This window comes from Notamacropus eugenii, chromosome 4 (assembly GCF_028372415.1).
Source record: "Notamacropus eugenii isolate mMacEug1 chromosome 4, mMacEug1.pri_v2, whole genome shotgun sequence".
Taxonomy (NCBI): Eukaryota; Metazoa; Chordata; class Mammalia; order Diprotodontia; family Macropodidae; genus Notamacropus; species Notamacropus eugenii.
In genome coordinates this window covers 464,734,294-464,746,792 of record NC_092875.1, presented here as the reverse complement: position 1 = coordinate 464,746,792, position 12,499 = coordinate 464,734,294, and the positions used below count along the sequence as shown (strand labels likewise).

At 41.5% G+C, this 12,499-nt stretch overlaps 1 protein-coding gene across 3 annotated transcripts in view; it reads right to left on the bottom strand.

Annotated features, from left to right (window-relative positions):
* PTCD2 (pentatricopeptide repeat domain 2) overlaps positions 1 to 12,499 on the bottom strand; it is a 41,036-nt gene that overhangs the window by 16,560 nt on the left and 11,977 nt on the right. For all 3 annotated transcript variants that reach the window (XM_072606310.1, XM_072606311.1, XM_072606312.1), the window contains 4 exons: positions 10,977 to 11,094; positions 7,087 to 7,165; positions 6,584 to 6,675; positions 2,838 to 2,951 (listed from right to left, as the gene is read on the bottom strand). In XM_072606310.1, the coding sequence (XP_072462411.1) occupies positions 2,838 to 2,951; positions 6,584 to 6,675; positions 7,087 to 7,165; positions 10,977 to 11,094 (403 nt within the window). The remainder of the gene's footprint in view (positions 1 to 2,837; positions 2,952 to 6,583; positions 6,676 to 7,086; positions 7,166 to 10,976; positions 11,095 to 12,499) is intronic.

The window sequence follows — 12,499 nt, the reverse complement described above, 5'->3', positions numbered from 1 at the left end:
TTTCTGAGAGTGAGATGGCCAGATATAAAAGGGAGAAATCAGGCAAAGTAAAAGCAATAGAAGTCAATAAAATATTTTTTAAAAAGACATGAAAAATATTTCTCTTGTGTTGTGTTTTGTTCTTTTTCTCATGGTATTTCCCATTCGTTTTAATTCTTCTATGTAACATGACTAATGTGAAAATGTGTTTAGTAAGAATGCATGTGTAGAACCCATATAAGATTGCATGCCACTTTGGGAGGGAGGAGAGAGAGAGGGGGAGAGAATTTAAGACTCATGGAGGTGACTGTTGAAAACTGAGAAAAAAAATAAACTTAAAAAAAGATATGAAAAATAATTGCACATGTGTAAAACTGTATCAGATTGCTTACATCTCATGGAGGAGGGAGATAGGAAAGGATGGACAGAATTTGGAACTCAAAACTTTAAGAAAAATGTTTAAGAATTGTTTTAACATATAATTTGGGGAAAATAAAATATATTAAAAAATAAAAAAGATATGAAGTTTAAAAAAAGAGAAAATTATTTCTGTAAGACCTCTGGTACATCTAGTATTAGAGCCAAATACAATTGTGAGATTCAGAGCTGGAAAGAACTTCAGAGAAATCTAAGAATCTCTATCTTTGCTAAGTGACCCTGCACAAATCACTTAACTCTCTGGACCACTGCTTCCTCATCTCTAAAAAGAAGCTTTTAAACTAGATAATGATAAGAGCTAACATGCCTTTCAGGTCTAAAATTCTATGAATCTACGGTCCTGTCAGATTATAAAATCAAATATAAAAATAAAAGGCTCTTAAGTGTTTAGGAATTAGGTAACACATTACATTCTTTCAAACGGAAACGGCATTACACAATGGAAATCATATGTATCTTGTGATACTAATTCTAACTGTCCTAAAAGGTTGGCCTAAACACCTTCATGGATGGTGAATCTGGGGCCTTGAGGCCACAGGTCCTCGGGTGTGGCCTTTGAGTCCAAGTTTTACAGAACAAATCCTTTTATTCAGTGGATTTGCTCGTGGAAGTTTGGATGCAGTCATGGGGCTGCATCTGAGGACCTAAAGGGTCACATGGGGCATTGAGGCCATGGCTTTCCCACCTCTGTTAGACTATTAGGAGTTGAAGGTCATAGTACATATCTTCAACAAGCTAATTTTCTCTTGTGCTATGGGTAAGAACAAGGGAACCTGCTCTCAAAAGGCTCATGTCCTAAAGAGGGAAGACAACATACAAGATACATACAACTGTAATTGGAAGTGGGGGGTGGAGAGGGAGAATTGAGGATTTGCAGTAGGAGAGGATGGGAAAGACCTCCTATAGAAGGTAGGCTTGGAGTTGGGCCTTAAAGGAAGTCAGGGAAGCCAGGAGGTAGAGACAAGGATGGAGAATATTCCAGATGTGAGGGACAGCCAGTGAAAAGGCAGAGCAAAGAGATGCAGTGTCTTGTGGAAGGAAGGGCAAGGAGGTCCAGTGTCACTGGACTCACTGGAAAGGTGGGAAGGGGGCAGGTCATAAAGGGCTATCCGCAGGGATGGTTGGGTGGTGCTATGCCTATGCCCTGGCATCCTCCCTCGAAACACAGGCTCAGCCCTATAGAGGGGATGAAAGTTGGGTGTCAAAGTCTTGTCTCCCTAGAAGAGAGGGCATCAAACCTATGACCTAGGTGAGCGTTCCCCTTTGTCAATGGCTATTCCCAGGGTCCCATGATAAATGCCTGTGGCAGTGTCACCCCAGTTCTTGGTGCAACCTTCTTAGCTTTGTATAACTATTACTTTATATTATAATCTTCCTTTCAGAAAAGGAAATTAGACAATTAAGGGGATGAGGAACACTGCTAGTGAAAGTGAACAACCTTATCTCCTCCTCGTTATTCAGGGAGTTTTCCCTGAATTTCATGGAAACATACTGGCTTCTCTGAAATTTTAAGTGGTAATAAGCCCAATGCCCTGGCCACACTTTGGCTGACCACCTTTTTGTACACTCAGCTGGGCTATCACCACTGCCGGGGGGGTGGGTGCTGGAAGAGGTTCCTTTTATACATTGCAAATGTATCCTAGAGCCATGGAAAACACACCAGGCCCATGATCTCACACTGAACAGCTTTTGGACTGCTCATTCATTGGAGGTGGAATTTGGCCCAGGAGGGCACCCAGGTGATTTAGCACCTCCTGCTGGACATGAAGAAAGCCTTGTGGAGTTCATTAAAGTCACTTAGGCAATTTCTCTTTGAGTTTGCTAGAGGCTTGGGCCCCAACTCTAATAAATGGAAACGTGAGTTTCTGAAGGACAACCTTCTCTGTATCCATAAGCAGAGATGTCAAACATGCAACTAACCTACAACTCCCATGAGTAAGGCCTGAACCAGATTAAAATGTACTTGGGAAATATTGAACAAAATAAATAAAAAGACAATAGAACACAGAAAATGTTAACATGTGGTTTTCTAAGACAATATGCAGCATGCATGGATCCTTCTGAAGAAAAGGATGCCTGTGGTTTGGTGGTCTCTGTTTCTCTTTGACTTTGACACCAATGGCCACAATCACAGATTTCAGCTGCCAGGACACTGGAAAGTGTTACTCTTTCAGAAATGAGCTCTGTGGGGAAGGGCACGGACTCTTCTGGTTTTGTCCCCTTGACCTCAATTCCTAACACAGTGCCTTGTAATGATCACAGGTACTTCCTAAGATCTTGCTGCATTGAATGGAAGACAAAACCGGATGGGAAAAAATGTCAACCTTATTGAAAGCAGTCAGACTAACTAATGTACCTCTCCTCTGTATCTGTTCTTAAATGATTTTCGAATGACATGGACTCCCCACCCAAATCCATACCTGTTTCAGAGCTAATGCTATGACAAAACTGTAGGCTCGCCTTGACAAAATGTCTCCTTTAATCAGTGCTTCATCCAATAAAGTCATACAGGTTTTGAAAGAACTGGCACTGTTCTGCAAAGAGACAACAATTAGTGAGCCATCCTCATGTCCTTTCAAGTTCACTGAGATGAGTCTCCAGGGTTCAAGGTGGGCTCCTTTGGCCAAACTTTCTCCATCAGTGCTAGATCTTTCTCCTTGAAAGCTGTGAAGGTCCACATCAAGACTATAGTCTGAGTGCAAAGAGACTGGTGCATCTGAAAATTAGTAGCAAGGATTTTCCACGTACAGAAAAAGGGTTCAGACAAACAATCAATGCACCCAATACCACCAACACATAATTTAATGAGAAAACAATTAAGTAAGTAATCTCATTTTTAAAAATTTAGTGAAAGGTTTTCTATTGGTATTTTCTCCTTTAACTTCTTGTTACTCAAAAACAGTAGTTTTAAATTAACTTTTCTTTTTTTTAAAGCTTTGAATCAAGCTTTTCTTTGCAATTGGACAGGACATTATCTGCCAGTATGTGACTGCGCTAATCTCTTGAATGAACAGCTTCTACATATGGACCCATACACAGAAATAAGCCAGATGCTTGGGCTTGTTACTGCACAGAATTCTCCCAGAGGTAAAGCTCAGCATTCAGGAGGAACATCTAGCTGGGGAGATTTCCATTCTAAAAGAATGCATCGACGCACAGCAAATCTTTTCAAACTTGCACACCAACCTGAGTTCATATCTTGAAAGGCTCTCATGAAAATTGATTTTTTTAAATGAAGAAAATGGGCCACAAATCAGCAAAACAAAGAGATTTCAAGGGTAAAATTGAATTCCTGCCCTCAACTCATTCTTTCCTAGTCACTGGAAACAGAGCAGACTTATGAGATCACTGTCTACTGTGAGTTTTTGCTTTTGTCTGTCATGACTTGAATGACAACCAACATCTTCAAGGTAAAGTCTTCTTAGAAAGGACAAAATCTGATCATTTAAGGAGACTATTCTCAGAACAACAGCAAACATTTACTGGTATAGAAGAAACGTGACACAATCAAAAGAACATTGGGTTTGGAATTAGAACTGGGTTCAGTTCTAATCAATTAGAACTGGATTCTAATTCTAATTCAATTAGATCTAATTCTAAATCAATTGGAGCTGGGTTCAGGTCCGAGCTCTAATTTTTATTACTTATGTGGCCTGGGCAAGTACCTTAGAGCTTTCTAAGTCTCCTCATCTGTAAAGGGAGGTTAACACGCTATCTCTCTCTATATGCATACATACACATATATACAAACATACACATATATGAGCACTACGTAAATAAGTTATTAGGAATATTGCTAAAATTAATGAAATCTCACCAACCCAATCCTCCAATTCTGCTTCTACACAAACCTAGAAGAAAGTTCTCCCTAGGCTGCTAAAATTCTTTCCAATCCGGGGCTTTGCTATATAAAATTGCCTGGATAATGGAACGGACAGTGGACAAAGAGTCTGGGTTCCAGTTTTGACTCTGCCATATACATGCTACTTCAAATTCTCTGTAGCGCATTTTCCTCATTTATAAAATGGGAATGACAGCGCTGTATCCCATGGATCACACACATATTTGCCCTACAAGATCCTCACCAGAAAAAAATTTTGAAAACTGGAAATCACTACATGACAGTTTTGACTGTCCTGTCTTGCATGCAGTCAGTAGGTCAAAGAATTGGCCTTGTAGGTTCAGTACCTCCAGGGTTAAAAGCTTATTTTGGGGACACTCTCTCCCCCTCCCTCACCCAAACATACACGCTGCCTGAAAGCATAAACAGAAAATAAACCACTGGGACAGATGAGCTGAAGAACCCGAGATCATCTAGCCAACCGTTGTTTAGTCGCTTTCAGTCGTGTCCAAACGTGACCCCTTTTGGCGTTTTCTTGGCAAACACATGGGAGTGGTTTCCCTTTTCCTTCTCCAGTTTATTTTATAGATGAGGAAACTGAGGCAAACTGGGTTAAGCGACTTGCCCAGGGTCACAGAATGGTTAAGTGTCTGAAGCCACAGTTAAACTCAGATCTCCTAGCTGCCACCCTCTCTCACTGTCCAGGCACCATTACTCCAACGAGCTTCAACTGGATGAAACGGCCCTGTTAGCTTTAAAACTTTTTCCTACCTATGCCTTACACCTGCTCGTTGTTTTGTGCTCATTTACCTACTTACAAAAACCCTCCTGAGGTTGAGAATGACACCTGAAAACCAGCACAAGCATTCTTGCACCCAAATCTGATTCTCAATTACTCAAGAAACTCAAGCCTTTTCCAATGCCTACTTATTAGTTATGAGAAGAAACTATTCTTTATTACAGAATCCTAATACGAAGACATTTTGTGTGTGACTTTGTGGCTTTCCAAAGAGACAAAAGAGCCAGGGCTCAGGGAGAAACACGAAGTCAGGTAGAGGAAACACTGAAGAAATGCGAGACCTTCCTTCTAGATGGCAATCTCTCCGAGCAGCTGTGTTTACCAGGGGGTGGGCTCGGAGCTTGTATTTTCAGTTACCTTCATGGTCTATGATCAGGCTGCTCAGTTTTTGCTCAATCACTACCCAAGCCAACATGGATCCCACTTTGGATGTTGGTTTAATCTCATTGTTTGTCCATCCATTCAACCATCCATCTATCCACCCATTAATGAATGTTTACTGAGCATTTATTAAGGGCAAAGAACACTGCTTGGTTGCTGTGGGGAAATATTAAGAGTCATAGCAGGTCTCTATCCTCAAGGAACATAGGATCTATTAAGTATGTATGGCTCTATCTACAACATAAAGCGGTATTCATCAAGTACCAAGAGTTGTACAAATTAGCAAGATGGCCTCTGGATGGGGTGAGCAGGGAAGGAAGGCTTCATGGAGGAGGCAGTGGACCTGAGACTTAAAGGTGATAGAAATGGAGGAGAGTGTTAAGCAAGGAGAGAATAAGATTAATAAGGCAGAGACTTAGGATCATAGGCTTTTAGCACAGGAACTGACCTTAAAGATCATTTAATTCCTCCCTGCTCATTAACCAATGGGAAACCTTGGGCCCTGAGTGGTGAAACGTCAACAAGAGAGTAAGACTGACCCAAGGTCATAGAGCTAGTTAGTAACATTGTAAAGACTAGTACCTGGGTCTCCTGATCCCCGAATTCCAGTGTTATTTCTATTTTATTTATTATTACCAACCCTTGTTACCAATAGTTTCTAAAACAAGGAGAAAAATAACCCCCAAAGTGAAACACTTTTCCTTAAAGAAAAATTATTCAATATACTTTTTTCTACTCCAGAAAAAAGGCTATGGTTTCAATTGTGGAGGGAATTTTTGGAGAAGGAAAGTGTTTACCAATGAGATCAGAATCTAGCCTAGATGTTAGTCTTAGAAAGCTGCCCGCTGCACACTTGTGACTTGTCCAACGTCACACAGTCAATGTGTGCTAGTGGGCCCTGAAATCAGGACTTCCTAAGTTCGATTCCCTACCCACCATGCCATGCTGTTTCTCATTACAGCTGAATTTTCTTGAAGTCAGTCTACTCATAAATAATAATTTTTTGCAGCAGATGGAAATCTTAGACTTAAGATATATTAGGCTTTATTTGTTGAAAAGAAAAGAAAACCCAACTATAGTAAAAAACACTTTCCCCAAGACTCCTCAACCCACTATGCCTTGAAAATTAAAAGAGATCATCTTACCAGTTTGTAGCAAATTGCAAAAGCAAGGATGTAGGTATCTTTATTGAACTTTACCCCTTGGTTTTTCATTTCTATTAAAACCTCCAAGGCACCTGCCAAAAGAAAAGCACTGACAGAAGATTAGGAAAGGGTGACCCACTGGGAGCCTCTAGAACCCTGACTTGTTTTGTGTCAATTACAGAAAACCGCATTTTCTGCACAATCAGAGCTGTCTGTCAAAGTTATCGGGTAATTAACACATTTCAAAATAAATCATGCCAGACACAAGACGCTAACCTTTTATAACTCTGTGCGTTTTCAGCACAAGTGAAATCTGATATGCCTCGTTAAGGCAAACCAGACAAGCAATCATTCTGGTAGACTTTAAAAAAATGAGATTTCCATAACTCAAACATTCAGTGGAATCACATGCATCCACTTTTTTTTAGGGTGGCTAATTTTTCATTTTGCTGTGCTTACAAAAAGGTCAGAGTCTGTTTTTAGAAACACAACTACATACTTACCTTCATAATTGCCTTTGATAAATAACATATTCATCAGGATATTGAATGATGTGCAGTCTGAAAAGAAACCAAGCAAATGCTGCGAGAGAAAACAAGCACAGAAAGCAGTGAACCTCAGCAACTATTAAAGTGGTTTTTACTGTTACACTGCATGGTCTTATCTGATCAGGATTTATTTTCCTCTACAGTCTGCACACTCTCCCTTCGGAACAAATAGACATGCTCCTGACATGCCAGGGGTTTACTGTTAAACCTGATACCTGGTCAGTAAGAAAACTCATTCGATGGGAGGCTCCTTTGATTCTGGCAGGTGCATCTCTTGGAGTCAGGCCTCCAAGTATCTGAGGACTCTCAGGAACAGTCAATACTCTCCCAATGGGGCGAGGTCCTTCTGTGGTTGGGGGGAATCTGGCTGGAATCACTCAGATTCAAGGGAACTTTGTCAGGAGCAGCCCTAGAAAGGCACTGAATTCACCTCTTCTCTCTGACAGGCAGAGCTATGCTTGTAGTAACCAGCTCACAAAAGCCAATTGTTAAATTTCCAGCATGAGCATTTGTACCTTATATAATTGACAAATGCTACAAATCACGGTTTGAGTGATTGTTTTACTGATTATCTAGACTCTAAGAATGTGATGGAGAAAACATTAGTACTGCAGATTAAACATCAAAGTGGGCAATGTGTATAATCCCACCCCTCCCCAGGGAGAGTTGGTTGTTAAATATTATTGGCATATCCTTGCTGACAAGTAAAATTTTTAAGGAGTCTAGCTGTGAAGTGATTCAAACAGGGAGGCAAAAATTTTGACAGCTGTTCCCTTACTTTAGGCAGGCCTGACCGATGAACATCAAAATTTACAAAAAAACAGATACATAAAAGTTGATGAAGTCAAGTCACAGAAAGATTGATTATAGGAATCCTTTAAATAGCCAGCTCCCATTAGAACATTTACGGTAAAATTTGATTTATGTGCTTTTTAGGTAGAGAGCCTATTGATTGCCCAAAGGGGAGGGCTTGACATTTCCCAACTAGAGTCCTAAATATAATCCCTACCTCTAGAAGTTTTCAACGCGCTAAGTTGGCTTTTGTTCACCAGCACACAAGGTAACATAAGTGTTTACCCTCTATTGTCAAAGTACTGACAACTGCTACTCTGGTTTGAGATTCCACCTCTCCAATAAGGAGTGGACCACTGAATTTGGAATCAGAGAACAGAGTTTGACTCTTGCCTTGGACAATTATTAGCTGGATAAGCCGTTTAGCTTCTCTGTAAAATGGGGATTTTTTTTTTCTTTTTTTTAAGAGGGAAGAGGAGAGGAAGGAGACCAAACTTGTGATCTCATTGCTAGGTGGCTCAGTGGATAGAAATGCTTTGCCAGGAGTCAGAAAGACCTGAATTCAAATCTGGCCTCAGATACTTACTAGCTATGTGACCTAGGCAAATCACTTAACGGTTATTTGCCTCAGTCTCCTCATCTGTAAAGCAGGGATAATAACGGCACCTACCTTCCAGGGCTGCGGAGAGGTTCAGATGAGATAACAATAATAACAGGTAACATTTATATAGTGCTTATTAAGCCCTAAGCTGGGGCGGCGAAGTGGTACAACGGGGAAAGTACTGGGCCTGGAGGTAGCAAGACTCCTCTCCTCGAGTTGAAATCCAGCCTTAGCTGAATTTACTAGCTACGTGATCCTGGGCAAGTCACTTAATCGTGTCTGCCTCGGTTTCCCCATCTGTAAAATGAACTAGAAAAGGAAATGGGAAACCACTTCAGTATCTGTGCCAAGAAAACCCCAAATGGGGTCTCAAAGATTTGGCCACTGCTGAAATGACTGAACCACCACAAATGGCCTAATACTGCGTTAAACGCTTTATGACTATTATCTCACTGTGCCAAGTCGTTTACAATGACTATCTCCTAGAGATAATGCATGAGGCGAAACACTTTAAAATTATTTTCTTCATGATAATATCTAACATTTATATAGTGCTGACTACGTGCCAGGCACTGTGCTAAACATTTTGCAATAACTATTTTCCACAGATAATAACTCGCTGGGCTAAGTGCTTTACAATATTTTCTTTATGATAACAGCTAACGTGGTTCTGACTAAGTAAGCGCTTTACAATGATCGTTTCTGTGACATAATAACTGTAAAGCACTTAGCAACGTCTGGCCCGTAGTCAGCACTGTAAAGATGTTAGTTATTATCTGATATTATTGGTTCTAAACAAGGACGTTCCCTCTTCTCATGCAGTTGGAACGTTCTGCAATCTGCAGCCTCAGAGCACGGCCTGGAACACTGATGGGCCAACTGCTCCGCCCATGGTCAGGTGTCCAGTGTGCGTCAGAGGCAGTACCCAAAGCCAAGTCTTCCAGAGTTCCAAACCAGCTCTCAATCCATCACTCCAGGCTGCCTTTCAAATATTCCGTGGACTCACAGACCTTATTTTTAAAGAAGCTATGTCAGCAGGGGTAACAACCCCTGCAGTATCTACCTCAGAGGGTCATTATGAGGGAAGTGCTGTATCAACTTTAAAGAAATATACAGCTATGAGTTATTATTGTGGGTACCATGCTGTCAACAAACACTTAAATGCACAGAGATGCGCTCCCAGGGTTAAAAACATAGAATCTCTTTTTCTACAAAATAATCGCTTTTTTTGTTCATCTCTTGTGTAAGGCAAATGTTTATATGTGGGTGCTCTGAAAGGAGAACACACCTTAACTCATCAGCAATGTGCAAAACCTTCCCATGGAAGAAAACTTAGTATAACTGAAGAAGCTGCTAAATAAACCTTTGATTTACCAGCCAGTCTGTTCTTGAAAATGCCCCGGACTGGGTGAAGGTCTGGCCTATAAGTCCAGCTTACTGTGACTTCAGCAGGTCAATTAAGCTCTGTAGATCTCAGTTTCCACATCTGCCTAATGGGAGGTCTTAGGAGTATTAGATTAAATACCATTACGTTTAAGTGTTCTGAAATCTACAAGTGATTTGGCGAAGAGTGTTGGATTTAGAATCCAAGTATATGGGTTCAAATCTTGGCTCCGCTCTAGTCACTTGGGTGACTTTGTGCAAATCACTTAATCTCTCTGTGTCTCAATTTCCTCATCTATAAAATGGGGGTTGGATTTAGTGACTGGCCCTTTCCAGATCAAAATCTATAATCTTGTAAATCAATGGTATCAAACTCAAAAAGAAACAGGGGACCATTAAATCATACATAAGGATTCCCACAGGGCTACATATTGACTTAGGAAACTACATATTAACATTATCTATATTCTAGTGCTTTCTCATTTATTTTGTTAAATATCTCCCAATTACATTTGGAAGAACTGTGGGAAGCCATGCCTGTGTGTGATACTTCTGCTGTAAAGAAAAGACACAAAATTGGGAGGAAGGAATAGCCCAGAAATGGAGGGCACTACCCTGGGGATGCTTTGCTCCTCTGAATATGGCTGTGAGCTCTGACTGGAGAGAAAAGACATCTGTCTGTCTCTGTGTGACAGTCATGCCAGGAGAATATATTACTGGCAGTCACCTAAACTACTGATACAACTAATGTACTGCCATATTTTGATGGGACTAGCACCGAAAGAAGAGGAGAAATGCAACCTGTGCTGGGTTATACCAATGGCCCACACAATTCAGTGCTGGATTGGCAGAGGTACAAAGGACAACGATGTGAGAAAAGGAGGTGACTTTTCCCCATGACAATATCAAAAAGGAAACATGTCACCTTTATAGGAAATGGACAATGCCACCCTTATGGAAAGTGGCCAACGTCACCCTGACAGAAAAGGTCAATGTCACCCTTATGGGAAATGGCCAAGGTTGCCCTCATGGAAATGATCAAGGCAAAGACAAATTATAAATGACAGACCTGATCTTTGATGAGTTCCACTGCAGACTGTTCTAGGTTCAGCTCATAGCAAAGCCTTATAAAAAGGGGTCCAAACTTAAACTCCCCAAAGCAGACATTTCTGTTTTCAGCATGGTACCTAGTAACGAAAAAGATGAAATACAAACAGTAAGAGAGAAGGAAGGAGGACAAATACCAACTATGGATTTCTAGGGAATCAGTGAGATTCAGAGGTGCAAGGGCTTCATGAACATGGTTTATTCTAGGGCTAATGGGTAATGAAAGGAGACAGACCACCTTCCCCTGCCCCCCACCTGTTGACACCTACCCCTGGTGACTAGGACAAGCTACTGAGATGACTGCTGTCACTCGTCCTTCATTCTCAAAGAGGAGCATGACATCAGGAAGGTGATGCCAAAACTTGCATAGGAATTGGATTGAAGTGAGGAGGGCTGTGCAGAGTCACAACCTCATGTCCTCTTCCAGAGCCATCTGGGTCCGGTGGCAAGACACAGATCAGGATGACTGGGGATGGCCCTGGATGCATTAGGAGACTGTGGCCTTTTTAAGTTAAGGTCTCACTTTAACTGAGCCAATATCCATTCAGTGATTGAGGGCAAGTAAGAACTGAGCCAAGAAATGGCCCCTTTTACCTAATCCAAACAATTTTAAGAATATAAAAAAAATCAATCTGGAAGGGGAAGACCCTCAGAGTTTCTGGTCAAAAGAGAAACAATTACTATTTACACTCAGTCTGGGTTATCAGAGCCAAGCAATCACCATTAGGTGGTGCCAATCAGTGAGAGCCAGAGTGAACTAGGTTTAAGGCATGGTCTTTAAGACAGAAATCTAGCCTTTAAACCCCAAGATATCTTGCTATAGGTTTCATTCATCAAAATGTACATTCCTCTGGGCACAGAAACCACAGGTTAGGGTATGATCATCTATGTGGACAAAGAGAGAGGAAGGAAAGGGAGGCTAGGGGAGGCGAGAAGATAGGAGGACAGAGGAAGGGAGGGGAGGAAGGGAGAAAGGGAAGGAGGAGCTATGTTGCCCAATTGGAACTGGCCAGTTGGGTCTCCAGTGGGGCAGCCTGGATTACTCACAGGTTGTTTCTCCTTCATTCTCTAAGAGGACCATAACACCAGGAAGGTGATGCCATGACTTACATAGCAACTGGGTTTGAGGGAGGGAGGGCTGTGCAAAGCCACCAGCCTCACTCTCTCCTCTAGTCATCTGGGTCCAGTGGCCAGACATAGATCAGGACTGCAGATGATAGGATACAGACTGGGAACTCTATGAATCTTCCCACTTAATCTGGCTTTTCATACCCAAACCTGTTAACCTTAATATATTCTGGCCTTCCGTTATCTGTTACCTCTGGATTGTCCCATCTGTTTCCCACCCCAGCCCTCCACTGTCTGTTATCTCCAGCTGTTTCCCCACCCTAGATCACTTACCCTAGTCCCATTAAGAATATCCTGGGACTCCTCAAGACCCTTCCTAAACCCCTCCTCTCATCACTCCAGACTATTAGACACAAA